The following is a 27,826-nucleotide window of genomic DNA, read 5'->3' as shown; positions in this document are numbered from 1 at the left end:
CAGACAGCGAACAGGTAAAGCGAAAATTGCTTGATGCCCGTGTTTCGGGTCACCCAAGAGTATTCGCGCCGCCGCAGCCAATAGAACCAACACTGACTATGTACTGATGAAGAGCACTACTGCCCAGAGCGAGCAGAGAGAGTGTAGACGACGTGGACCCCTGCGTGAAGCGCGTCTGGGTCCCCTTTCTTTTCTCCTTGGAATCAGAAAATTACCGAAATGCGTATCAAATATATAAAGTCAAAAAGTGCAGGTAGATCTCAACGCCAGTGGCAGCATTCGGAGGAACAGCAGCAACACCAGGGCCGGGCCAGACAGCCGGTCGCCGTCCACAGTAGCCTCTGGGGCTTGCGGACGAAAAGGGAGTATTTCGCCTTCTGTTTGTTCTTTTACTATCTATGTGGTCTGTTGCAACGCCAGTGTTCATGCAGCAGCCTCCATAGGCAAGGAAAGGGCCCTAAATCCGTCGTCCCTCTTCCTTGAGTGTTGCTGCAGATATCGCTCCCGTCGTCTGTGCCCTCCCTCCTCCTTGCCTTCTTCCTCCTCTCCCCCCTCCACCTCAGGAGGGGTGTCACTGGGCTCCCGCATCTGTGATGCCTCATCGCCGACACAGGCTATAGCGGGGGCCCCTTGTTTTGCCGATTGGAGTAGCAGCGCTGTGCGGCTGAGGGTGGTGCCCTTCGGGGGGCTGGGTAGCACCTGAGACCATCGCACGGCGAAAGGCGGCACCCCCCTCGAAGGCTCCAGGAGCGCAATTTTCGACGGCTCTGGTTCTTGGGCTCTCCCTTATATTCCCTGGCTGGCCACCTTCCCCCCCTTCCCCGCTTTCCTCCCTGCATCTTCCGGACGGAAGGGGCCCCCTCTTCCGTTCCTTGTTGCTTCCCTCTTCAGCGAGAGAGCGAGCAGGCGAGCAATGGAAAATAGGGCGGGGTGTCCAGAGGCTCATGATGGGGGCGCCTCCCGAACAGGAGCCTCGCGGGCCGCTGAACTGGCGAGTCAAACGCAAGGAGCTTTAGCCGCAGCCGAGTTCTCATCTATGCTTAGGGAAAGCCTCTTTTCTGAGGGCGAAAACACGACTAGCTGCAACAACAGTGGCCGTGTCAGCGGCCGGACAGAGGACAGGTGTAGCGACACTTTGGAGAAACTGGAGACCATTGGCGCGGCAGCGGAGCAGACGCGAACGCCGAGGCGTCTTTGCGTATCGTCGCTGCTGGGGGTCTATAACAGCCCTCTTGGCATGCAGAAGGGGGTTCCTCAGATGCAGGAGAGCGAGGAGGCCCTTCAGCCTGTGCAGGGGCACTCTGGAAAGGACTGTAGCAGCGGTGCTAGCCCATCCACGTTGTCTGATATTGGGGTTCTCCCGCTGGTGGAGGCCGTTTCTCTCTCGCCCTTGCCAGCCCTGTTGTACATGGAGAAGCGAGAATCTGGCTGTGACTGCTGCGTCAGCGACAGTGGAAATTGCAAGTTCAATGCAGCCACGAGGGGAGAGGCCTGCTGCAGCGTACGGCGTTGCAGCAGCAGTGGAGCAGCCCCTGACCATGTCGCAGGAAGTAGGCACAGTAGCAGCGGCTTGCTGAAGGAGACGGCCAAGCACCTGCGGGCTCTGCACATCGATCTCTGCTGCAGCAGACAGCCTTCCGGAGAGCCTCTCTGTTTTCCGCCATCCAGAAGCAGCAAGTACAGCGGGAGCAGTGGCAGGGGGTGCAGCGGGAGGCGCCCGACGTTGAGCCCCCAGAGCAGCAAACTCAGCAGCACCAGTAACAGCAGGCAGTCTCTCCCTTGGCTGCGGCAACGACACTTCAGTTTTTCTGGCGTGATGACGCATAGTCTTTGGGATACCAGGATCTGTCCATGCAGGCCTAGCCCTGTTGCAGGGACGCACCGCAGCTGCAGCACCAGCGCTTTAACGCTGCAATTTGAGCCTTCGGAGCCGCTAGGAGCTCACCCGGGGTGTCTTCAAGAGTCTGTGGGGAGGGCCTCTGCTCGTCATGCCGTCCTGAAGGGTAGCCATAGCAGCCGCAACAGCAGCCGCAGCAGAAGCAACAGCAGCGGCAGCAGCAGCGGCAGCGACCTTCTATCGGAGGAGGGGGAGAAAGAGTTCAGTGAGGCCTACGGGGGGCAGGATCTGGAGGAGGCAGCCTGTGTGCTGGAGTTTGATGACCCCCTTGTTCGGCTGGAGTCTCTGCGTTTGCAGCACCAGCCACGATCTCCCCTGATGTTGCTGCGTTGCTGCAGCTCTCCAGTCGCAGACTTGCTGCAGCAGACGAATGGCGACAGCTGCCCTTCAGTAGCAGACGCGTCGTGCTCGTCTGCTCGAGGAGGGGGTTCCTTCGAAATCTCGGGAGCTTCGGGGGCAGTGGAGATTCCAGCCAGCGGTGTGCCGTCTCTAGAGTCAGCTTCTCAAGCGGCCGTAGAAGCCTTCCCATGTCGTAGTCTACCCATAGCCGTTTTGTGTAGTGAGTGCTGTGCGTCTTGAATGCGTATTCGACGCTGGGCGGGCTGCTTTAGTTGGGGACGGCGGGAGCCAGGGGGGAAAGGGGGCAGCAGAGACTGCAGCTAGCTCGGAAGAAGAAGGCCGTGCGAAGAAGCCACACGGGATACATAATACGGGAGGGGGCGGCTTAGAAGGGGGTTGTGCTAACAAAGGAGCAGGGAGGGGAAAACGGAGTGAATGCCACTTAGTGGGGGAGACATACTGGCAGTCAATCTGCAGCCTTCCTCATCTCAGAGACTAGCGGGTGAATAGTTGCGTGTACTATGTCTCGGCGCTGCAGTGGAGAGCTGCTATGGCTTCCTTTGGGGAGCAGACCTGTCCGCCCGTGTGGAAGCATACGAGGCGAAGACTGCCCCTCAGAGAAGAAAGCAGGCGCAGCTGTAAGCTGTGCACCCTTACGAGAGAGCTCGGTGGAGTCTTGCCGCTGTTGCTGCCTTTCCTTCCGGAGGCCTTTAGCGGATTCTTGGGGGCCCCTTTGACAGACATGACTTCCCGTTTCATTGTGTTTTCCGACTTCTGCCTCCTTGCGTGGCTCTGCACTTGAAGGTGGGAAGCGTTACTAGCGGCTGATCCAACGCTAAGCGACCGAAAAATGGTGAAACAGCTTGTTCGACGGGGAATTCCAGACCACTTGAGGCAAGCCTTGCCCGTGTCGCTCCTGCATGCGCACTCCCCCGCTGGGACTCTCTCCCGTAGTCTTGTGCTTCTTTCCTGAGTAACCGACTTCTCTGCTGATGGTGCTCGGCGGGTTCGCCACTCCCATTCGCGTCTGGCTGGCGCAAAGTGCGCGTTGTGGGATCGTCACGGCGGCTTCTCCGTCCCGATCCATCCTGTTGCTGAATCCATTCATTGCAGGGGAAAAGTTTGGGCAGTTTTTCTTGGAGCCGACGCTCTCCTGGACTCGGATCCGGGAGCCTTTGAAAGGTGAGGTTCCCACGTCATGGGAGGAGGTGGTTAATTGAAAGGATCGTTCGATCTCTTAGGACCTCCTGCTGCCTTCTCCGAGCGCTTGCTCGTACTCCTGCTGCGCGTTTCTGCATCGCGGACTGTGGACTTCGCGCTAATGCTGTCTGTGGTCGTTCTCCCTGCGTCTTCCGTCTGGCCCCTGTCTGTCGTCATCCTGCTCGTGCTGCTACACTTGCCCCTGTCGTGCTGGTGCCTGCAGGCTGCAGCAGGAGCAGCTGCCGCGGGATGTGAGCGGCCAAATTGAGGTGGACTTGCCGAGGACCTTTCCCAGCAACAAAAGGGTGATCTGCATTGTCCTCGTTACGCCAGATGGCTCAGCATCTTGCCTCGTGCCTCTCCTTGCGCAGGCTGTGCGCGCTCGCCTTGCTGCTGTTTTAGGGCGTGTGTCGCTTCCCTCCTCCTCACCGTGTGGCACTCCGCTTGCTGCTGTTTACACCACTCCGCAGTTCCGTTGCAACAATGGCATCTGTGCGCTGCGGCGTGTCCTGCGGGGATTCGCGGCTGCCCGGCCGGCCGTTGGGTATTGCCAGGGCCTCAATTTTCTAGCAGCAACAATGCTGCTGTTTCAAAAGGAGGAGCTTGCCCTCGCCTCGCTTCTGCAGCTGGTTGTTTCCACGGACAAAGACAAAGGTGTGAGGGGTTCGGGGTCTGGGGGCGAACGGCGGCACTGCTAGGGGCGGCAACAATTGTCTCCTGGTTGCAGCCTCCCGCAATTCCCTTGTCTGCGTTACCCCTTGAAATCGAGTGATCTCTTAGGGTCCTTCTTCACGGTACTGAGTTTCTCTGGTGTGTATGTGTGTGTGTGTGTGTGTGTCCTCTGTCGGCTCGTCTTTCCCTGCTGAAGGGCTGCAAATCGGCCGCTACTACACCAGTGGGATGGCGGACTTAAGGCGGGATATGAAGGTCTTGGAGATTCTGATCCGCCAAAAGGCCCCCCGAGTTTATCAGGTCCTCAAGTAAGTGCCTACTGGTGTGCCGAGGAAGATCGTGAAGCCATATTCCTCTCTGCGTCGGATGTGCTTCCCTTGCTGCCAGCTTGGCCAGTCCTTGCTGTCCTTCTCCTTCCTGCCTCTCCTGTACGACACGTCTGCCTCGGGTGCTCACAAGTGCATTACTGGTTCCGCAGGAAGACCGGCGTCGAAGTCGAGTGGATTGCTGCAGAGTGGTTTCTTTGCCTCTTCAGTACCTCCTGCCCCGTGAGTCAAGAGGCTCTCCTTTGTAGTTTTATGCGTTCTCTTTCCCTCTCTTTTCCTCCGCCTGTGTTCGCCTTTTCCCATGCAATCTCGTTCGTCGTGCTGCTTGTTTTTGTCGCCACGGCCACGTAAACACTCCAGGAACCCACAGTGCTGCGAATATGGGATTGCCTGATCCTGGAGGGGCCAAAGATCTTGTTTCGCGTAGCTCTTGGAGTCATATTCTTCTTTGAAGGACAACTGGCAAAAATGCAGTCTCTCGAACAAGTCATGGGCTCTCTCAAGGGAAAGCTTTCCCTCCTGGTGAGGACCGGAGGCGGTCTTGGCCTGTCTGCCCCTTTCCATTACAGACTGCATCCCCCTATTTGCCGTACATGCTTTAAGCGTCCCTGCCTCAGTGAGGTATTAACGGCTTTGAGGGGATGCAGGAATTGCGCCTAGTGGTGACAAGGGAGGCACCGACGCCAAAGAAAAGAGATCTCTGTACAAGCAGTGTTTCAGATGGCGGACGGATATAGGCGAAGGGAATGAGCGTGTATATGTATGGGTGTATTTGCATATATTAATATGCATGGAGAAGGGACAGCAGGGAAAGGGATGAGCCCCGCTTTTTGCAGATTGCCCATAGAGGCTACATGTGTAGATTTTGATATGCCGGGTTAGGTCCTTTCCAGCATAACTATGGCTGGTTTCTTATGATGGGTCCTTTTATCTTCCATGTGCTGCGCGTTTCTTTATTTGAGGAGGTTTATTAGGAGCCTCTCTCTGGCATGCATTTCCCAGCATTGTTTATCGCCTGCTTTGTGCCGGGCATGTTTTGCCCCCTGTTGCAGGTGGAGCACAACGAGCTGTTGCACCAATGCTTCAATAGACTTCGGAGGTTTCCGAGGCGGAAGCTCCAGCAACTGCAGCAGACAGTTGCCGCTGGGCTTGCTGACCCGTGCCGCTGCTCGCTCCACTTGCAGCAGCAGCCTCCAGAAGAAGAGCAACAGCAGGACTCCCGGCGACGCCGTTTGCTCTCATTCAAGCGGCTCAGCCGGCAGCGCTCTGCTTGTGAAGAGGTGCAGCCCCGGATGCAACAGTCCTTAGCGACCTGGCGTAAGCGTTTGTCGATGGTCAGCAGCAGAGTTGCGATTCGGAGGAAGGGGGGGGCTTCGACTGGTCAGGGCGGTTTTTCCTTTTTTGGAGGCAGTCATTTACCCGACAGGAGTGGCACTGGCAGCCTCCTGGATTGCAGCGCGCGCCAAATGCATCCACCATCAACAAGAGGTGAGCTTGCATCGGTCAGTGCTGTGAGGGAGCCACAGAATCAGAAGCATCTGACTAACGATGAGCCATGAAGGGCGCCACCCTCCAGCATATGGCTCGGTACAGCGCACCTTGCATGCAGGAACTCTTTGCTGCTTGGGCCCTGGGGTTTCTTTTTTAGGACCCTCAGCACTATGCACTGCTTGCATGTTCCCGGGGAGAACGGATGACCTTTCCAAACAGTCGTTTTAGTGCTCTGCGGGACGGCGGTGAGGCAGAAGGAACGGAAGGGGAAGGTAGGGAGGCTGCCGCACCTTAGTAAGATGGCCTACGAGGGGATTCACAGCTAGATATAATTACTAAACAAACAATCTAAAGGCAGTGTATGTGAAGTTTGCTGAGTCAAGGACCAGTTGGGTGTCGGCGAGACTCTAGCTTGGCCCTCCCCCAAATAGAGCGGTTCTAAATGATAAATAGAAGACTTCGGTTTTAGGAGACAGCGTGTAGTAGTCGAGGTCGATCTTTCATATCTATAGCTAAGCACGTAGACAAGTGCACACACACCGTCTGCAATCTGGTCCCTATGGACCTTGCATTCAGGAGTACTAGAACAAAAAGCTGCACACGCATTAACAGGGCTTCGTGTAGCACTTTGGGAATGGTGAAAGGCGAGGCCGTTGGATGGGGGCAGTTAAATGACTGCTTTGCCGGCTTTACATTTATCCACAAAAGCTGATGCCAAATGTCGCACAGAAAGACCCTCTATGGCTGACGACTGGGAGAAGACACAAGGAGGGAGAAACGGCCCATTCAATATCCTAGGGCATATGCCGGCTCTAGCGGCGAGCGTCGTTTCACTAGATTTCAGACGCAGAATCATAACTCTACTGTGCTCCTGTTATGAGGAAGAAATATGAGAAGCCGAGAGGATAGGTCCGTTAATCGTTGGAAAAGAGGAGGCCTGAGTGAAAGGGTGGGTATGCAAGTGCCACTGGTGTGTCCGCGTAATAAGCAACTTAAAAATTAGCATGATTGTGTCCGCTTTATAGATCAAAAGTTTTTCGTGGCTTCGTGGGGGGAGGTCTCTAAAATCCGCGGGCATTCAGTTTATTTTAATACGAAGACCAGCACACGTCTAGTGGCGTGGGCAGTGGAAGAGACGCTTTAGGGGGTGGCTCAATGAAGATCAACCTGCGCTTATCTGTGTCTGTTCCCGGTGGTAGTACATGGAGGCGGCGGGGATTTTATCTCTCGTGCCAAGTAACGAGGACCTTTCTGATGCTCAAGGATTTGGATTCGCATTTAGCGCGACTTCGTGGCCACTGATGTGGGGCGTTCTGCAGCCCCCCGTGCACATACCTCTACAGCGCACAGGCTTATCCTAGAGTGGGCCAGTTCCTTAAAGATGCTGTTCTCCTGTCGTCTTCAAGTATTATGCACTCCGCTCTTCCTGGTGCCATGCTGTACCCCTTCAGCTACCGAATGTTCTCTGAGGGCTATGGATTTAAAAACTTAACCTACGCTCTCATGGGAAATATGCGGTGCTCTGAGATTGTTTTCGAGCGTAGCAGGCTAATCTGCTTTTAGATGGCTATTATATGAATCGCCATAGGTATGCTCGGTGTGCGAGGATTGACTGTGTGTCTGGGGCATTCATTCAGTGCTCCCTTTGTGAAGCATAAAGATGTTTCTGTTGTCGAGTACTATGATAGGTACTTGTATCTTGTGTAACTGTGTGTGCAACTTCCCTGATTGGTATGCAGGTTAGGCTTGTGACGTTTTAGCAATCCTCTTGGTGCCCTTACCGCGAAGACCATGTGGTGTCCAGGAAAGAAAGGAAGAACTATTCTTTAAAGGAGCCATGGAAGGAATCAATATTGAGGCGGTTCGATTGGTTATGAATGTGCACATCTCTGTGGAGATAGTTGTTCAATGCTTCTTACACCTGGTGGGCATTTGCTGCCACATACCATCAAATGCAATATCCCTCATTTTGCGGAGCTAGAGTAGTGCGAGCTAGTATTACTGTGCGGCTGTAGAGTGCCGTTCTAGTGAATAATCGCCTAGAGGAGTAGAAGTGACCTTCAGCGCTGATTTGTAATGTAAGCTCATGGGGACCTAATAGAGGTAGTCGGGGAGGCCTCTGAGTTGTAGTGACTTGAGTATAATTTACCGCACCTAATAAAAAACAATATCTGCCAGTAGCATAACGGGCATTTCCCATCCTTGGGTAACTAAATATAACTTACCTGGGGCCCATGTCTACCACAGAGCACAGCCTGCAGTCCCAGCAGAAAAACGCTTTTGCATTCTTGGGTCTCGTTTGCCCAGATGAATCAAGGCAATTTACGTAGTATTCTATCTTAAATAGTAAACTATTATGTTGGGGGTTTAGGGTATGGAGTTCTTCGTTTGGGCCTGATTGCCGCATAGCTGCATCCGCACTCGATGAACCCTGGAACTGGGAACATTTGGGTATTTCATGATTTTCCAGAGCATTTATGCTACCATCTGTTCTACACTATGCGGACTATGGCCTGAGCCTTCCCGCTGCCTTCCGTTCGCCTTGGTTTCTTTCTGTAATCAGTATTTCTTCCTAGATCTTTGTCTTCAGGGGACTTGTTCCCCTTTTCCTCGCTTTTCTTTTTCTTTGCAGCCTTGATTTACACGTCCTTACTTGGCTTTCTGGCTCTTCCTCTTTTGGCGCTCTTTCATCCTCCAGAAGCCTTGGCTGCGAAGGACCCTGTGCGTGACTCTGCCGCCTCCTTGAAGATGCCGGACTCAGAGCCCTCATATAGGGAGACTGAGAATCTTCCGGAACGAGGGGCAGATTCAAGGGGGGAGGCTACAATAAACGAAAGCAGCAGCAACAACAACACTGTAAACAACTGCAATGGTAACGGTAGTACCACAGAGTGGCCGAGGGCTGCAGATAATGAGGAAGCACACACCCATCAACAGCTAGGGGGTGGTCTAGCAGCGCGGCAGGAAGAGAATTTTGAAGTGCGAAGAGGTACAGCTGTCATTGGCCAACAACAGCCGAATCAGGAGCAACAAAGGTTCAGTGACTCCACGACTTCTCAACAGGGCGAGCGGGAAGCAGAAGGAGAGCCCGAGACTGGGAGAGAAGAGATACAAGAGCGGCATGAGCGACAAGACTACGGGACTCCTTCGGAATATAGTGAAGAGGAAGATGATTTGTGGGAGGATGTTCGCAGTAGCGAGGATGAAGGTGAAGATGCAGACGATGATGATGATGATGATGATGATGATGATGATGATGATGATGATGATGATGATGATGATGATGATGATGAACCTTCGAGATTTGGCTCTGGCATCGACTCTGACCCTACGTCCAATTCCAGAGATAAAATCAGCTCAGCAAAGAGAGAAGGCGTCGAGGAGAAGGAGAAAGACAATGATGAAGAGCTTCCTTTGGGGTGCACGCACTACAGGCGGAAGTGCAAGATTGTTGCTCCTTGCTGGTACAGACGATATTTAGGTGTAGGAGTGCAACTTTGGCGTCTAGGGTTTGGTATTTGCACTGGAAAGAAAACCATTAGCTGCACAAGGGCTCCACGCGTACTCGGATAGGTTACAAGCAAGAGGGGAGGGTGGAAGGGCAAGAGTAACTGTGGAGTGCGTTTCCACTTTGCCTCTATTCCACTTTGCGCCTTGTCGTTATCTGCAGCCAGCGCATATACTGGTGTCGCCACTGTCATAACGAAGCGAATGAAGAGAATCAAGAGAACGCGCAGTATGACCCCGCTCTTTCTCACCACCCGTTTCTTTTGCCTGTACCTGCCTGTACCTTGGTTTATTCATCGTGCTTGCTTTCTCACCTTGATGTGCCCGTCGCTTTATTCTGGCTTCCCCGAGTGTCCATGTGGGTGCCCTTTCCTGCTGTCTGCTGGCATATGCAGCGAGGTGGATCGGCATGCAGTGGAGGAGGTGGTGTGTGCCACCTGTGGGGTACGCCAGCCAGTAGGAAACACGTGCATCAACTGCTCAAGTGTGTTTGGTGCCTACTTCTGCCATATCTGTAAGTTCTGGGATGACCAAGGCGAGAAGAAGAAGGTGCGTATTGCTAAATGCCTCGCATTCCCTTTTTACTCATGCTCTTCCCCTTTTTTCTTTCGCACTTCTGTGATCAAGAGCGTATCCATGTTTAATCTTTGCCGTTCACTCATGCAAATGATTCATGGAATTCAAAACATTCCGCTGACTCCGTGTGCTCTCCAGGTCTATCACTGCGACGAATGCGGAATCTGCCGTTCGGGGGGCAGGGAATCGTTTTTTCATTGCCCAACATGCGGCAGTTGCTACCCCTTACAATTGCGAAACAAGCACAAATGCCTAGAGAACGCAATGAAGCGACAGTGCCCAGTTTGTCTTGAGGATATGTTTTCAAGCCTTAGGCAGAGCCAAGTTCTCCAGTGCGGACACACCTTGCATGCGGTAAATGCCGAGCGCTATGCCTGTCTTGCTTACAGCCGTTCTGCCGCTGTCCATCTTTATTGGTTTTGAGGACAGTCAATACCCAATTGTTTTTTTCCTCTTGCTTCTGTTGCGGCTTGCTTAGTGGCTCTTTCCTTTGCCTCTCCTTCTCCTGATGTAAGAAGCTTGTGAAAGGATGTGCAGTGGTCGTGAAGCTGTTGTACTTGCGTATTATGTGGTGACACGACACAGGACTGTCTTAGGCTGCTGCAGAAACAGAGGGGTTTTCAGGCAATTCGCTGCCCAATGTGTAAGCAGAAAGCTGCCCCTGAGAATTTCCTTGCATACCTTAGCTGCAGAAGTCTTGTTGGACTGATGCATCTTCTTCCCTGCATCTGAATTAGGTTGTTTGTGCGCAGGGCACAAACGTAGAAGTAGGCAATCAGAGGGGCTCATGGAACGCGCCCGAAACTATGCTTCATTTTTGGTTGCCGTGAAATTCTTCCCTTCCCGCAAAAGTATGCTCACACTCTCCTGCCTCCTTTTGCTTGTGGACAGGTAGCAAGTCAATTGCAGATTATAGCGAGTTTTGGAAGCAATTGAGCGAGGAAATAGCACGAACGCCAATCGACGAGCAGTTTAGGAGAAAAGTCAGGATCGCATGTAACGACTGTCTTGAACGATCAGTCACCGACTTCCACTTTCTTGGTAAGTAGTTGCATTTTGCTGATGATTCATCGATTATTGTGAGACCGAATTTGCTAGAGTGGGATTTTGATGGGTGAATGAGGTCCCTCCACTTCGTGATCTGGAATTCTAGGGCCTCGTTTATCCTTGGTTGCAAGGGCAACACTTAGCCAGGAGTTAGGGTAATACGTAATGAGAAACAACTAGATGCTAGAGTGTCACCATGTGCCCACTTACAACTGTGCAAAATCGTCCAGTACTGTGGCTACTGCTGCTGTTTCTTTGCTCTGCCCCTACGTGCCTATCCAGTAAATCAATAGTAGGGATATATCCTCGTTGAATAGTGGCATTTACTGTATTGAGCAACACAGGTTCGAAGAGTAGAGCAACTTGCTGTCGATTTCAGAAGCAGCATTTAATGCGGATGTCGTCTAATGACATATGTTTACTCTCTTCTCTGTGCCCTCAGGATTGCAGTGCGCAAAGTGCAACAGCTTCAACACTCGATCCATCGCTGAGGAATAGCAGCAGGGATTTTTCTCCCCTTTGTTATTGCATACACCCCAATTAGCTGGCTGTAATCCAAGCCACTACAGAGCTAAGAACCCCATGCAGGATCTCCCCGTCATCCTCCTTCCGCTGTAGATGCTGAGTGGCATACTAACAATCAGCTTTGTTGCTTTGGCGCATGATGGGCTTGCTTCAACTTCCTCGGCTTGATATAAAACGTGAGTTTATAGCAGCTTCCTGCCTGATCTGCCACCACAGGCCTTGAGCTGTTACTTTCATTTAATCTTTGGAACTGCATGATGGGCCTAGGATAAAAGCGGAAAGCTACACATCTCGCCGAATTGGGAATCGCGAGCCTCTCTCTAATAGCAGCCGTGGACCTTCGCACGAAGTGCTTCCTGCGCAGCGGCTGCCTTGCTGTCTGCACTTTAGCGGACCGAAATCGCCTGCATATCAGGGACACTACGGGAAGCCTAGTGCTGCCAGTGTGTCGATATTCTTGTTGAGTGCATGAGCGCTAGGCTGGGCATCAAGCAGAAAGGGACCCAGCTAGTTTCTAGCTTTCCTTATGAGTTGGTTCACGCACGCTTGCTGCATGCTTTTATGGGGCGATTTAGTGGTCTTTATACAACCTGTAGCAGCAATGTAGTTTAAACGTCTTGCCTTCTTCCATGGCACGTTCGACGGGGAGAGGCAGAGGAAAGCTATCTGAGGAACAATTTATGCCTTTAGTAAGATTCACCTATTTAGCTGTTCATGACGACCCCCACACGGCCTCACGCTGTAGCTTGAGTGACTTCTTGTAAACAGGCCTCTCAGGCACGCAGCAGCTCCTCTTCCTCATCATTCAGGGTGCATCGAACCCCAAAGAGACGGTAGAAAACATCGAGCAGCCAGTCAGCGCCTGAGGCTGTGGGTACACATAGGGGCCGAAGACAGATGTCCGCTCATAGTAAATTGCTTTTTCGCGGAGTAACGCACTTAAGTATAAAACACTCCTACCTGTTTGCTAGCTTTGTTTCTCGTTGAATGTGTACAGAAGCTTCGATAATGCACTCGTTTATTCATACAACCGCGATGGGATGAAGTGAAGGGACCTAACAAACGGGCTCCGACGCCTAACGGTCGTATTCGCTTGTGTTCCTGGGGATCAGATGCACGTAATTAAAGAGGCTAAACTTTATCTTCTTCCGACACGGAGGCAATTGGCACACCTCTGCGGGAGTTTTCGGCACCGATCTGGTTCGCTTTACATTGCGATCGCTTGGACTGCCACTTCTCTGTCGTAACTGGGCAATACTGCCGCGTCTGTCTTTTGAGCTGAAACTCGAGCTACAATATAGTTTTGAGTCTTTAAAGCAGCTGTGATGAGCGCTTTCTTGGGGTGCACGTCGTGAAATAGAGTTGATGTTGGGGTTAAAGTCGCGGCTGCGTGATGCAGCTTTCAATTTTTCACAAAGCGATGTTTTGCTCTTCTGCCTTCTCAGCGCAGGGCGTGAAGTGGGTGCTTTGGCAGCTGCACCCTTAAACCCTTTGGAAATTTTTTCACAAGATATTGAGACAAGAATCAAGTGCCTATTTTCGCTTCGCCTTCGTTCTTCGCTTGCATCATCCTGTCTGCCTACAAGTACTGGACGTCTGTTTAAGTCCTGCAGTAGGGCAACTAAACCAGAGCATTTGCCCGAGGAAGGAAGCTAAAGATCGCTGCAGAGTTTCCGCAGGCGGACTCTCAGCCAAAGCTGTGGGTCTTCAAAAAGATCGGGATTTACCACATTGTTCGATGCTGGGAAACCGCTTAGTGTCAGACGATGAGCGCAGTTTGCAGACAGCCCACAGGAGCTGGAAGAGTGTTTATTTGGTTTACTTTGGTGATAAAATGGGGTCATACAATAAGACTAAGACCAACGCCAAGTTATCCCACGGTTTTTTGCCTTGAGTGCAATCAATGAATCCATCTCAGAGCTAAGCTATTAATATACCAAAGTGCAGAGAAAGCTAAGCCAATGTATACATCATGGAAACCAGCGGGGTAGGCAGTGTTCGAAGACAATGATATCTAAATGGGACAGCGGTATATCAGTAGTGAATTACTGAAATCGAGTTCGCTTCATTTTAAGCTTCAACCTACGAAACTGCGTAGAGTTACGATAACGCCTACGCTGCTTAGAATCGTGAAGGATTCATGGTATCCACCGGCGGGCTCCTATAGTTCCAAGCTGATGCTCTTGTCAGTATACGGTGTTCGTGATTCAATGCGACTGATGCTAAAACATACTACTACCGCGAAACTGAAATGTTCGGGCTGTGCGCAAAGTATATGTTTACTTAAAATTTGTGCCATATTACCTCGGTACATATATCAGCACATACATAGTCTGCGAAATCTTGAGGACGTCTATTTGTCTCATGGCTCAATGCGGATATCAGATACACTAGCCCACAAACAGGCTGACCGTGCTTCAGCTAGTAGACCTGGTGTGCACCCTGTTCATTCGCTTCCAGACTTGAGTGCGTGAACAGGAACGAAATATACCAAGCCATGAAAGTCATAATACAGTAGACAAGAAGGTTTGCGGTTTGTGCCACGTTTGTAAACACGGAAGAAGAATACTGACGTGCATGGCTCGTATACTGGACTGCTACTTGTAATCTAGGCACTACCCATGTGACTGCTTTTGTCTTTTACTCCAGGAAAAAACATAATCAGAACGCAGAAAGGACGAATATTTGCACTTCCATAATGGTAAAAAAGAAGGAATCCATGCTCACGGTAATAACTTTATGCAATGTCTGTTTACAGCCGACCTTGTCGTAATTTCCAAAACCAAAGCGTGCCTTCATTCCACCATATTCTTCAGGGTCAAGCGCCACCAATAATAGACTGCAACAAAATTAGTGTTTTGTTGTGCTGTCACTAAATTTTATCCAATGGAAGGCGAAGTCCCATTTTTTTCCATGAATTCCTCGGATATACAGAGCGCGCTTGAGAGTTTCGAGCTTCTGCTAGGGGAGATAGAAAACAAAAAAACGCAATTTTCTGATGTTATGGAAGTAAATAAAGCCCCTGAAGCGGAACTGTGGAGAAAAGCCAATGGTATTTATTGGCTACTGTGCGCTTTCCTATTTTGAATGCAGACTACTGCTGTGCAGAAAATAGGAAGCCCAGGAGTTCGTAAGAGACTACACTCACAGCAACCCATGAACGGGTACACCTATTAAATAAGTATGCGGGCTATTATTGAATTAGTGTTTCTCGGCAGTTATTTTCTGCTTGGCTGAATTCAGGATCATGGAAATAAGACAGAATAGCCGAGCTGAGGGAAACAAGGGCAAATGACCATAGTTCAGTCACACAGGGTAAGCTGGACATTCGGTCTCCAATAAACTCTAATGTACTGCTACCTGAATCACAGATATAAGTAACTTGAAGTCTCTTTGTGGTTCTTTCATGACGGGACAAGACGGCAAAACTTGCAATACTGCAAGCTGCACATGTAGACAACTATATACGCCCTCATTTTCCCTCTAGAGTTTGAATAATGAATTAATCGTAGCAGAAACAGCATGAGGGTGCTCTTGGTCGTTTAGCTGGGAATACTGAGAGGCTCAAATGAGCAATGTAACGGTATTAAACAAGTGCAAGCGGTTATTGCATGGGGGAATTACAAGCACTGAAATTGGAGACGTTTGCCTCCCAGATGTTAGACCTCTACCCCATCATTGTTCACATGTAGGATAAATGAGGCAGACAACCTGAAAAACACATATGACGATCTCGGTGAAAAAATAAATCACAGAAGTGGTACGGGCAGGCAGTAATTTAAATACATTTATTGGCTTGTTCTGTGTATCAAAATAATTGTTGGCGCAAACAAAGACTGCTCGGCAAATCGTCTTTTCGTGTCCCTACGTTAGTACCAATACACACAACCCCATGGCAATTCAGACAATTTGCCGATGGGCGCTGTGAGAAGATTTTTGAGGAACTTATCAAGACTGCTGGACAAGGACAGAAAAATGATGAACAACTGCGATGTGTGAATGGCAGCACTACCATTAATTGACCTAAATGACGTTTCATGTCGAAATTACGAAATGACGCACTCGAATGAAGATGAACCATTTGCACCCTTGTGATCAGCCCAGAAAACTCATCCTTTTGTGATTTTCTTCAGTGACTGAATGTAGTGTGGGACTGAGTTTTGCTGGCATTATCTACCATAAGGCAGTTGAAGTACAACGTAATATGGCTGCAAGACCGACTAGAACATCGAGTCAAGCCAATGCATAGCCAAACAGTTGTGTAATACCTTTCATGCAACTAAACCAAAAACTAGGACACGATTCCATGGTATTTTTTCTTTATTTCTTATACTGGACACAATGTCTCAGGCAAGAGGCACACCACTTGAAATGCGGAAACGTGAATGGATCCTGTCAGAATCATTTATGCAAAGAAACATGTATTACAATACATTTAATAGAAATCGGATTGCTGGCCGATTCAGTGTCAGGTAAAATGAATCCTATCAAATTTTTGTGTGACCATACACCGCAGCGCATGACTGGGCCAATTCTCCACCGAGCATCTATAATTCCGTTTCGCGTTTCTTGATGATGGCTAATTTGGTGTGCACACTTTCTGTTCGGAATGAGCATCCTTTCCTCCATGAAAGTTAGCCTACTAGCCGTCTGTTTTATTCACAGTCTGAGTTATGTGGCAAAAGTTGTCTGTATGAAAAACTACGGTGCAGCCTGTCCAGAAGGTAAAGGCATGAGAAGAAATCCGAACATTTATCACCGGGCCCCTTTACATCAATTTATTATAGGATGGATCATACGCGGAGGAGGAAAGTGCGAGGCATCGCCCAGCTATGTGGGGCCTTGTGCAGTACGTCGAAACACTGAACCACCCTTCTAAACCGTTTTCCAGCCGCTTTTAGGTGCTGAACACATTTCCTGAAGAGTCTCCAATGAAGCGCCTGCTCGAAAAAACCTGCGGTTTTGAGTGGCCTGTTTTTTCACAATGCGAGAAAGACTATGAACAGCAGTGCCCTGAGCTATGGGTACGAACAAATGATCGTTCAGTGCATGTTCCATGAACCCAAACCACACGTACCCCTGGCTGTGGAGAACAGCATCCCTTGGAGAACAACGGCTGTGCTGCGTCGTTTTCCTACACCGGTAATATTTGTTTGCCATTTGGACAACGACTGAGTCGGAGAAGGAGATGGTGCAATCTCTGCAGGAAAATGTGAAAGGACCGCGAACTTCAGCAGTTTGTCGCATGTGCGTGAATTTTTTTTGTTCTTTGCCCTTCACTTAGCATTCACAAGAATACAGGAAGAAAAGAGGTCTTTGGAACGTCGGTGTGGTTTTAGTTGGCCCTGCGTTTCAGATTGCAACCGTAACTATGATGCAAGCTGCCCCGAGGCAAGTCTTTCATTCGTCAAGTATTCATTCGGTCATTCCAATGTGTTAATTGGATGTTTCCGCTGGCAGGGATGGGAAGAAACAGGTCTGCGACATCAGGTTCTGCAAAGTATCTTTCCTGCATAATTGGGGCACATGCAGATGACCAGACTTCATGCGTAGCGGGTTCCCAAGTGGGTCATTTGGTCTCAAGTACATTTTGCTAGAAGTATCAAAAATGGATCCGGCAGTACCGAGGGCCCTGCCTGCCGAATATGAGTTTCTCCAAGATGGACAAAGCCATGAAGGTATTTGCTGTTTTCTATGCTGTATACCTGCTTATTTGGTGCACATTAAACAATTACTCGCAGAAACTCATGGAGACGCACTGCCTCTTGTCCTTTCCATGCGTGCTGTCCTGCCCAAGAGACTTCAACCGTCCATGGTGAGCCTTGCTGCTATTGCTTGCACTAGTGTTGCCATTGACAAAGTTGAAGCTTGCTTCGCCGGTCCTTCTGTTGCTCGGGTTGTTGGTTTAAGTGCTGCTGCTGTGGCGGATGTTGTATTCTACTTGGCTCTATGTGTCATCAATCTCCACAGCCCCCAGGGATGGATTGCCCTGTCTATAGACGGCAGCTGCATATCTCCAGGTGCGAGATGCGCACACTGTTGTCCAAATACAATAAGGAAGTGCAAAATCAATGAGTGATTAGATCACTACAAGGGGGATTGTCAAGGAAAACAGCAGATAGCGGGTAAGCGAAAGAGTTTGGTAAACTGCCCGCCACAAAACAAAACAAGCCTTCTAGGGATATCGCCAAACGATAAAAAACGGTGGGCTATTCAGCTCATGAAGATTTTAAAAAGTGACAAACATGGGGTTCGCGTCGTGGCGTGGCACGACTAAAGGTTTGCCTTGCGCTGCTCCGTAGAGTGGCCATGCGCAGGCGGGAGTGAAAGAGCAGGCTTTGCAGTTGGGACTGCTGAGAAAATGGCAACTGCAGCAACGGTCCAGCATGCAAGTAGACATGATGCGAAGACTGTGGGTAAGAGGGAGACGCGTATACACAGGCACCGCCAACGACACATGCAATACCATTGCTCCGTTTATCAGGCAAATGGCCCTCCAGGAGCTTCCTAGTCCGGGCAGGGGATGGGTTTGTTGTGAAGGCCCCTTGAAATTCACAAAACAAGGCGACACTCACCGTCCGCGAATTCTCGAAGGAAATAGAGTTCGAGGCGGACGTACATGAATGTACAGGCATTGCCACGCAAAGGAAAATTGGAAGCGGATCGAGGTGTAATGAGGAAGTATGTAACAGCAGCCCAACAGATAGATGCCTTCAAACTGCTACGATCAAGACCCTTTACTGGCCAAAATGGCGGCCCGAATCTGCGCCAAATCCAAAAATCTCAGAAACACAAACGGCGTAGTTGTAGATAACGTACCAACAGACTGACATCAATGTCTGCATATCTAAAAAAACAGGGCACGGTGTAACCTAGGTGTGTAGGCTCATCTTAGCGCACCTGTTTAAATCGCTCAATGCATTCCTTGCGCGTTTTCCCTGGCACGTCACTTGCAATGGCTGACCACCGCTCCGCTGCCGGCATGCTAGACGGGTGTTTGGCTAGGGCACGCTCCAGAGCCTGAGCCGAAATCGGAAGGCGAAGCAAAGAAATACTAGAAATGAAGCATAATCCTTGCAGGCGGGGCATCCTGTAATCAGATGGATCTCCACGCAATTTCATGACACATGGGGAGCGCACTGTCTGTTGTTCCTGTGTCCAGAGCGCCTCGGTTGTTGAGCCCGTTGGCCGTGCAGACTCTGCGTCGGTCTTGCCACTGTTTAGGGTTCTTGCAGTTAGTGCACCTTGCTGCTGAGCCTTGGTCTGTTCAAGTGGCTCCTAATCATGGCGCGCAAGACAAGACTCATCGAAATCTTGGCCTTCTTCCCACTACACTACCTGGGGGTGCGCTAAACTTCGCACTAAGTGCAACTCATCTAGGGAAGGAATCAGATATTCGACAAACCACTGACGGTGTGGCTGAAAAATGGAACATGCAACACATACTTGGCTTATTTTTGACCCCATGGACTTCAAACTTGAGCCGTTTGCCATTTCCTTCGCCTTCTGAACGACCTGTGCTCAGACGCAGCACTCCCCCCAGGAGTTCAAGCATCAAAGTAGCCTGCATCACCCCCTTCCCTGGCGGAAATACGAGGCACTACGGTAATAAATTTACACAAGGTAAAGAGTAGTTGAAACAGACCTCCTCTTGTGTCTTTGTGCCAATAAACGAGGCTATCTGGTGCCACCGCCGGGCTGTTCCGCCCGGAAACTTTTGCAAGCCCTTCGCCAGCATCGAGAGCTCCTCAATTGTCCACGCGGCCTCTTGTGCCTTCTTTCGCGCTAATTCTTGGCGTTTCTTCTCTTCCTAAACAGCAGCAGAAGACGAGACAGACATGAAAAAACACGACAACCGTGGATGCCACCTAGCGCGAAGCAATTGGCCAGGAGACGGCGAATCATGACACGAGGTCCGATGAAGGAGCTCGACATTTGAAGTGGTAAGCAACCTACCTGTACTCTCAGCATTTCCTCCTCAGCGGCCAGCTCTTTGGCTCTCTTAGCGTCTAAAAGCGCTTGCCATTCCTTTACATAAAGCCCGACAATCATCTCTTTCTGCTGATCAGACATTGTGAAGTCCATCGGTCCGGAGGGGTCACCCGTCTCGTCCTGGATTGGGCCCTGAGCACCCACATCCCAGCGCAACGCCTCCACCACATTATGTGGAAGCTGAGTTCGGGGTGCAGAGTAGATACTGCGTGAAGCCAAGCGAGGTCTGAGCACTGTCTGGGAAGACGATGAAGTCCATACAATACGAGTTATATCACAAGCCGCATCAAAAATGTGCACAACAAGACAAAGGATCAGGGCCCATATCTGACCTCCAACGCTGTGAGACATCTTGCAGGAGTGTCCACTGCTGTTCAACAGTAAGCAGGCACTCGCACTTAACCACTAGAGGAAAGGAGAGAGCTTGTGCTTATGGGTGGGTAAACAGCCCACCGCGCTGCATTCCGTGTCTCCCAAAACAGAAGTTCGAGGCCAACAAATCTCAAGCCTCACTGCCTAGTGCCAGCGAAACAAAGGCCGCAAATATGGCACTGCTCACCTCCACCCCCAAATAGTCGTGAATCTTTTGAAAGAAAGGCAGTAACACCTCCATGTCGAGCTGTGCACTTAGGTCTTGCACTTGAGCCACGGAGAGAGGCGCAGGTGGAGACGCATCCTCGCTAATTTTCCGATACAGCCAACGAAACTTCTGACGCCTAAAAGCATAGAAGGCATAAAACGAACAAGCCGCGTTCAGCTGCTGCTGCTAAGAAGAAACATTTGTCAAAAGCAACTCCAGTAAAGATGATGTACACAACCCAAAGGCACAATGCTCCGCACCACTTCTTGAGTCTCTGCTTCTCTTGTTGCTGCTGCTTTTGCAGGTTCTTGGCCTCCTCTTCGCGCCGCCGCTCCTCCTCTGCCTCCCGCTTCCTGCAGTCAGCAGCAGAAAGCACAGAACACCTGCGGTAGTTTTACTTCCAGAGAGAAAGGGGCCACCATGAAAAGCCGTAAAAACACCACAGGAGGGGGCCTTACTTCCTCTCCTCAGCTTCCCGCATTTGCGCCTCATAAGCCCGCTGTTTTGCAGCTTTTTCCTCCTCGCGCTTTTTCCTCTCCTCTTCCTTTTGCCGCTGGATCCTAGGGTCCCTGCATGCAGACCCAACAGACAAAATACCCCGAAGCTAGCCGAAAGCAGAGGACGAGGAATGTACAAATGAGAGAGAGTCCAACAAGCCATCGCACCTCTTCTATGCATATGCATCTACGCATACATCCATATACAAGCACCCATAACTAGGTCTCACGCGGCGTAGGCTGTCTCAACCAGCCGTTGGATTCTTGCCCTTTCGTTTTTCAAATATTTTTTCCGAATCTTGGCATTTTCCCTCTCCATCCACCTGCGTACAAGAGATGCCACAAGCGACCCCGAGTTACGCACGTCCAACAAAAAACCGAAGAGCTGTCACCACCGGCACCCACGTGCCTCCACCAATTGTTCTGTTTCTCTTGTCCACGCTGCCGCTACACCAACTTGGCCGCATATTGGCCTTCTTACGGACCTTCTTTCTTCTCTGCACTCGGCCTCATTGAGATCATATTCATCATGGACTCCGAAGTCTCGCCAAGATTGAAAATCATACCAGAAGTCATAAAACCGTTCGACCACTGCAAGCGGCGTTTTCTCATCCCCGAGGGAAGGCACGGGCCGGCGAATGGACCACCTGTTCATCGTGCGCAACAAGAGTCAACGGAAATACCAAACGGATTCGAGGCGGGGAGGGGCAAACGCATGCATTCAGACTACATCGTGGCATTGATGTAGTGTACCGAGGCTGCACGGACTCGCCACCGTGCACTCTGTGCCCCTTGTTGCTGCAGCCACAGCCGCTGGCTCGCCCACTGCCCCCGGACCCCTAAAACCGCTGCAGATGGTAGGCAAGGCTCGACGGAGAATCTACAGCTACATAAAAGCCTCCTGCAGCACTTTCTATGCCGACTGACGCAGCAGGGAGTGCCGAGTGCTCCGTTAGCAGCCGCAGATAGTAATAGTAAGACTGGACCTTCACCTGGCATTCCTATTGAAGGCAGCACCAAAGATTTCATAGAATTTTTCTGGTTGCTGGTGGCATTCGTTAGGACTTGGGATCGACTCATCAAACGGCAGAGATGAATCATACTGCCTCCTAAAATTGGAGTCTGGAATAGAGAATAACAGTACAAGAAGGACCAACACACACATACACACATGCGCATCGTTATATATACAAACAGAGAGTTCCATACGGGTACACATGGCACTGGAACGCAGGGTCAAGAGGAGGGAGTGCTGCCGCGGGACGGGTGAAAGAGAACCACGACGTAAAACAAAAATTTGTGATACGAAGGACATATCGACGTGTGCATGGCAGAAAAAAAGGCACAATTCAAGGTTTTTTCGACCCGCCCCTCACATTCTGAGTCAGCTTCGCGGGAAAGGCCAAGGGAGAAGAAGAGAAGAAACAAAAGAGGATATAAACAAAAGGCGACAAGAAGCTATATTTACCGCTCAAAGCCTCATATGCCTCCTGGACCCTGAGGAAAGCCTCATGTTCGCAGGACTGCGGAGAATCTCCTGCTGAAGAGGGGCTCGAAGAGGGCGGAGGACTTGCAAGAGGGCTGTTGCTAGCTGTTTTCGCCTTATCAGGATGATATTCCAGCACCTTCTTTCTGTATTGCTTCTTTATCTCGTCTAGGCTGGCTCCCTCATCTACCCCTAAGATACGATACAGCGTCTGATCGTACGATAATATGCGCTTTAAGTGCGAGCCAGACGCCAAAGAGGAGCTGCTTCCGCCACCGCCACCTGAGGTGCAAGCGTTCGCGAACAATGAAACAAAGGGAGACTAGGAGATGGTGCAAACATGAACGAGTGACGGACATGGTGCAAACATGAACGAGTGACGGAGATGGTGGGAGTAAATATGAGCAAGAGACGATCGCTGCTTAGCGAGTCAGAGAAGAGGAGAGGGAAGAAATAATAGACCAGAAACGCAGAGGCAGCCCTTAAGGAGAAAGGAGGCAATGCGACTGCAGAGACAACGCGGCAAGGCGAGCATAAGAACAGTACGATGACAGAGAAGGCGGCAGGTACACTGAGAAGGGTACTCTCGTGGAACACGGACGGGCGGGATAACGTATTGAGATCGGCAAGAAATACACAACACTTCATTACATCACCTCCTGGAGTTTTGTTCTTGTTCTTAGTTTTCCAAGCCTCTGCGCGGTCGGTGGAGAACTCTTCCTCCTGGGGAGAGGAGCCTGCAAGAGAAGGCCAATGGACTCTCAGGAGCACAAGTATTCTTCAGAATGCCCGCCGTTACTTGGATGCATATCAAGGAGGGAACGGTACACCGAAACATGGAAAATCCGACCTTAGGAGATCCGGTTCGTGGCTGGAGGTAAAGGACTTAGAGTTTAGACTTGCCGTGGGGAGATGCGGCTAGATCTTTCTCCCGTGTGGTCTTTTTGCGATGGTGCTTCGAGACGGCAGGGGTTTCAAAAGTTTCGAGAAAACTGCGACCTGCGGGTTGGATCCGTTTCGTTACGGTGCACAGGCTGAGAAGTACAAGAGGCGTGGGCGTGCGGTCACCTGCTGCCTCCGCATCGCACAGCATCCGCAGCGGCTTCATCGGTCCTGTTTCCTGTTGGTGATGAGAGGCGCTCCATAGAATCATGCAAACAGGCTAAACGCATAAAGAAAAAGACACTTACAAAAAGGTACAATACCATAGGCTGAGAATAGCAATATGTGGCCTTCTGTTAAAGGGCGCCCCACAACTGTAGACAGAGCAATCATTCTACCTGACAAAAAGGCATGAGAAGGCACATAGCCAAAGAAGAGAGAGAGCATCAAACATTGCTCGCCCATGCATGCGCGAGGGTGGGGCCGCTTAACGTGGTAGCAGTGGCAAGAGGACAAGGAAGGCAGACACTCTAATTCATGTGAGCTGACTCTACACTATTTTCCACCTGATCATAGAGGTATTTGAACCACTATAAGGGTTTTCCATTCTAGCCGCTGTTTCTGTGTTTTCCGTGCAACTGCTGCCTTCGCTGTTGTCGACATACACTCGGGCAAGCAGGAGCCTGCTCCGGTCAGCTCTCTTCGCTCACCGCTCCTATTCTTTTGTATAGCTCCAGATAACCCCTTTTTGGTCGCATTTTGTCATCCATACTGTGAACTAAACCTTTTTTCCCCAAATACCACTGATTTGCCCCAGCTTTCTTTGTTTGCTGGATGTATCCCGCCACAGCTGCTGTCGCTTCACCCTATCCTGCTACTTTCCTTCCGATTTTGGCTATTTTATTTTCCGCCAGCCTGCGACAGTCACACTAAGGATTGGTTGCTACAGCCTGTTGCTGCGACAGAACACATATGACTTCCCCTACCGTCACTCGCCTGAATCACACCTTATCAGCTACTCAACTGTAAGGTTGTTCTTTTTCGGTTTCAGATCCTCTATCTTTACCCGGCATTAATCTCTCGACCAGGCCCCACCATGGCTTTGGTAGAGAGCGAGGCACCTTCGACCGCCAACCCTGAGACCTTTAAGCGAGGCGACACTCTTACAGACTCTGAAAGTTGGCTAGCGACGTCATGCAGCTCGCCCGCATTTACAGGAACCAGCTGCGTTTACACGGGGCCACCTCCGTCTTTATATCCTGCTCCGCCAATTGAGGCCCTTAAGGCACTCGAGCTGACAGAGGAACAGCTAGCGAAAATAAAAGCACTTCGAGCATCAGTAGATGCTCTACCTATCGTGACAGACCTCACGGAGACGCCCCAGATACAAAAGGAGAAGAGCTGGCTTTCTGGTTTATTTAGCAGGAGTTCAAGCAGCATTTCGAAAGGCGAAGTGACTGCACTGACTTGGGAAGAGGTGCTGTGGCTTGCGAACGACATGGTTCTGTGCCGGTACCTCAGAAGTTACTCCTGGGATGATGTGCATGCACGACAACAGCTTTTGCGAACAGTTTGGTGGAGGAGGCACAGGAAGCCACACTGCATAAGCCCAGAGGAAGTTAAGGGGACTGCAGCTAGGGGAAGCGTCTACCGTAAAGGCTTCGATAAACGTGGCCACCCGATTGTGTATTTCAAGTAAGTCCTAGCGAGGAGAAACATAATGGGGTGGCCACGTGAATATGATATTATATAATTAGGGGACATCGGATGTAGGAGATTTTTATAGGTACTAGGATCAAGGAAGTGCAACACTAGAGAAATACGGGTCGAATCGAGGGGCATCCGCGGCAGCTGTCGTGTGAATTCTTCTGTTTTTCGTACGATGGGTACCTGGTGCCCCTTCTTCTGTCTGTGGAGGAACTTCCTGTTACGGGCTGCTCACTTAGTGCAAGTATATCTGCACTCCTTCCTGTTCATCTGTTGCATCGCACGTAATTATATCTGTATTGTATGTTACGTGAAGCAATCGAAAAGAGCTCAAAGGGTTTATCAAAAGCCTTTCCACGTTGAGCAGTGTTTCGTATCGCTGCATTTTGGGCGCATCTGCCTTCCTCTTGATGCGTTTCTCGTGCTTTGTTGACCCGAGCTGCTATAGTGTGTTTTGTCTGTTTGTTGGTGTTAGCATTTTCCTAGCGCGTAGTTTCCATTTTAAAACAAGCCGTTGCCGTAGCATTTGTGCACCCTCTCTGGCTGTGCCCCTACTTTCCTGTCAGGCCCGGTCGAGAACCGGCACAGTCTACCAAAGCGGCTCAAGATTATACGCTGTACACGATGGAGCGGGCAATGCAGTCTGTGGATAAGTCTTCAGGGCGCGATCAACTAGTGTTTCTCGTAGACTTCAGCGGATTTAGTATTACGCAGGTGCCCTCCATGGACTTGAGCAAAGAGGTTGTTGGCATTCTCAATGACCACTACACTGATATTTTGGCAAAGGCCTACATGCTGGATGCCCCCAGTTATTTTGACTCCGTCTGGCGTTTCGTAAAAATCATGCTACATCCGTTGACGGCCAGCAAGGTTGAGTTTATCCAGACGAGCAACAAGCAACAGCTCAGCAAGCTCTTGGAGCATGTTCCTGCTGAGTTTCTGGAAGAAAGTCTCGGCGGCACATGCGAAGTTTCATATGATCATGACAGATACTGGGAAGCAGAAGATAAATATCATGCAGAAATCAAAAGACATATGGAACAAGAAATTCAAAAGATGCGAAGCAGTGAAGTGTTTCTCGCCAGGCTGAACACAGCCTCCAGGGATGCGGATAGCCAAGAGTCTCTTCCAACTACTGAGAATGAGAGTAATGCATAGTTCTCAGCACTGCGTTCATGACTTCGGACCTCTTTATCTTCTGTAGTCCGATGTGCCCCTTCTCCACACGCTCTTCATCACTGCAGCTGCTGCAGTTCCAGTAGCAGGCTCAGCAGCAGCAGGTACAGGAAGTCTGTTCAGTTTGTTATGTGGTTACTTCATGTCTCCATTCTATACTTGAATAACTCCGATCCAAAGATTACTCTTCTGTACAACCGATATGCTGATGGTGCTTCACCGTGGCGCACGTGGATATCTCGTTTGCTCTTCCCTCAGTAAGGGGTTTGAGAGCGAGTAGACATGCTTTTCTCCTGTAGCAGCAGCAGCACTCATGGCAGCGCGAGGCGGTTAAAAATACTGACGTTGCGTCGAAAAGTGGTTCACATGCAGTTGGGCAAGGGCATCCTTGTGTTTGCGGCTTAGAGGCCCTCGTTGTCTTCTGCGCTTTTTCGTACCATTTACACCTTTTTAAAGCAAATACGCGATATAAGGGGAACTATGTACGGATGAAAGCGACTGGAAACATAATCGATACCAAACACTGACCATTCAAGTCTGCAATTCTACACCAAAAGTGTTGAATGCACTTTTTGCGTCCGGCAATATGCCTAAAGAATAGGAGCTCGGCTCATTATTTTGATAAAACTAGGACACTACATAGCGCATCTCAGCCTCAACATTATACTAATTTCTTAAAGCCTTGGTAACCCTAGACAGTTGGCAGGCACCGGCCACTTTGTTGAAGCCTGAGGTTTAGTGAGTCCTGTGGATCAAAGGGGGGCCGTTGAGGGCTGCAGGTGCCCAATGGGCTGCGCCCGCCAACGAATAGTGTGGATAAGGGGTTAGAGGCCTAGCCAGCATAAGAGGACCTTCAAGGCAAAATCGTTTGTTTTTGGTTTCATCGCCACTTCTCCCTGTCTAACTAATGAGGCGTGCAGGCTTCGTGGCTACGACGCAAATTGTCTTCGTGGGGCGACACAAATAGCAATGGATCAGCAAGTAATTAACGATGCACCATCTCCTAGGTAGACTTGCCAGTTGGAATGAAGTTGGAAGCTTTTAAGGAGCCTACAGGGGTACAGGATAAGGGGAAGGGCTCGGAGCTCAAAAAGACAACACTTAGTTACTTCCTGAACTTTTTTAGTCGGAAAAAAGGCCAGGTGTTCCTTGCAGCAGTGCCCTAAGGGGGCTGGTGTCACCCAGGGTATTGCTACAGGGGGAGGTCTCAGTCACTGAGTAGCGGCATATGTTGGAGGACCCTTTAGAGCGTGCAGCTAGCGTTACGTAGTTGGAGAGAGAGGGGTGCCCAAGGGGATTCTGGAGGGCCTCCGACTCTTTGACACACAGACAAGGCCTAGGATGTGCTACCTGCTGCAGTCTATAAGGACAGGGAGTCCCCACAGGGAGAATCTCGCTGCGAGGGGCGAGTTCTGAGGTAGCTGATGAGGTTTCAGGGCATCCGTGGTCATTTAAAGTAGAGTGTTATGACAAAGGAGAGGGGCTTAACCCTCCACGCTGCAAAGAGAGCCATACATCTGAGTGGAAGTATAGGGCATCAGCTTTTAGCGTAAGGGACTCAAGCTGTAGAACAAAAAGAAAAATTTGACGCGTCCTTCGACGCGGCAAGACCAAAGGGGTGGCCAGACAACGCTGGAGACTATGAGGGTCTCGCTACTGCTGTTGAAGGGGGTTCCCGAATAGCCGTGGCATGGGCTTCAAGCACACTTTCGACGGATGCTGTTCCTCTTGCCGGTGGCAGTGACAACGAGTCGTCTTTCCTTGGAGCCAGAGGCTCCACAGGAAATCCATTTAGTAAGGTGGCGCCTTCCAGTTTGGGTCTGTTGGCTGGTGCAGGACGAACGTGACCCCTGGTAGCAATTTGGCTGCACGCCAGTTGGTCCGCATTTGGTCGGGGTGGAGGCATCCTAGGCCCCCGAAAGGCAG

The 27,826-nt window shown here is 50.5% G+C and overlaps 4 protein-coding genes across 4 annotated transcripts; 3 read left to right on the top strand and 1 right to left on the bottom strand.

Moving 5' to 3' along the window:
* Positions 1-913: 913 nt before the first annotated feature.
* LOC34623527 lies at positions 914-6,220 on the top strand. Its single transcript, XM_026334834.1, has 12 exons — positions 914-1,993; positions 2,132-2,453; positions 2,775-2,874; positions 3,041-3,141; positions 3,340-3,418; positions 3,660-3,741; positions 3,907-4,090; positions 4,305-4,416; positions 4,587-4,656; positions 4,795-4,956; positions 5,487-5,945; positions 6,083-6,220. The coding sequence occupies exons 1-12, from the start codon at positions 914-916 to the stop codon at positions 6,218-6,220; spliced, it is 2,889 nt and encodes a 962-aa protein (XP_026190619.1).
* Positions 6,221-6,596: 376 nt separating this feature from the next.
* Positions 6,597-11,553, top strand: LOC34623526. The gene is made up of 9 exons (XM_026334833.1): positions 6,597-6,771; positions 8,558-9,133; positions 9,299-9,389; positions 9,596-9,661; positions 9,828-9,888; positions 10,147-10,362; positions 10,594-10,651; positions 10,900-11,049; positions 11,498-11,553. Exons 1-9 carry the CDS (start codon positions 6,597-6,599, stop codon positions 11,551-11,553), a joined length of 1,449 nt encoding a protein of 482 aa, XP_026190618.1.
* Positions 11,554-18,307: 6,754 nt separating this feature from the next.
* Positions 18,308-23,243, bottom strand: LOC34623525 (dnaJ homolog subfamily C member 2). Its single transcript, XM_026334838.1, has 15 exons — positions 23,042-23,243; positions 22,792-22,866; positions 22,118-22,417; positions 21,642-21,771; positions 21,135-21,296; positions 20,880-20,972; positions 20,611-20,721; positions 20,413-20,505; positions 20,132-20,288; positions 19,537-19,704; positions 19,226-19,390; positions 19,027-19,095; positions 18,721-18,855; positions 18,481-18,600; positions 18,308-18,343 (listed from the first exon to the last, which is right to left on the bottom strand). The coding sequence occupies exons 1-15, from the start codon at positions 23,241-23,243 to the stop codon at positions 18,308-18,310; spliced, it is 2,016 nt and encodes a 671-aa protein (XP_026190623.1).
* Positions 23,244-24,113: 870 nt separating this feature from the next.
* Positions 24,114-26,501, top strand: LOC34623524. The gene is made up of 3 exons (XM_022736643.2): positions 24,114-24,712; positions 25,291-25,871; positions 26,374-26,501. The coding sequence occupies exons 1-3, from the start codon at positions 24,114-24,116 to the stop codon at positions 26,499-26,501; spliced, it is 1,308 nt and encodes a 435-aa protein (XP_022587865.2).
* The last annotated feature ends 1,325 nt before the right edge of the window (positions 26,502-27,826 follow it).

Source organism: Cyclospora cayetanensis, unplaced genomic scaffold (assembly GCF_002999335.1).
Source record: "Cyclospora cayetanensis isolate NF1_C8 unplaced genomic scaffold, CcayRef3 CcayRef3_contig_50, whole genome shotgun sequence".
In the NCBI taxonomy this organism is placed as follows: Eukaryota; Apicomplexa; class Conoidasida; order Eucoccidiorida; family Eimeriidae; genus Cyclospora; species Cyclospora cayetanensis.
The sequence above is the reverse complement of the archived record's forward strand: the minus strand, read 5'-3'. Positions and strand labels throughout refer to the sequence as shown.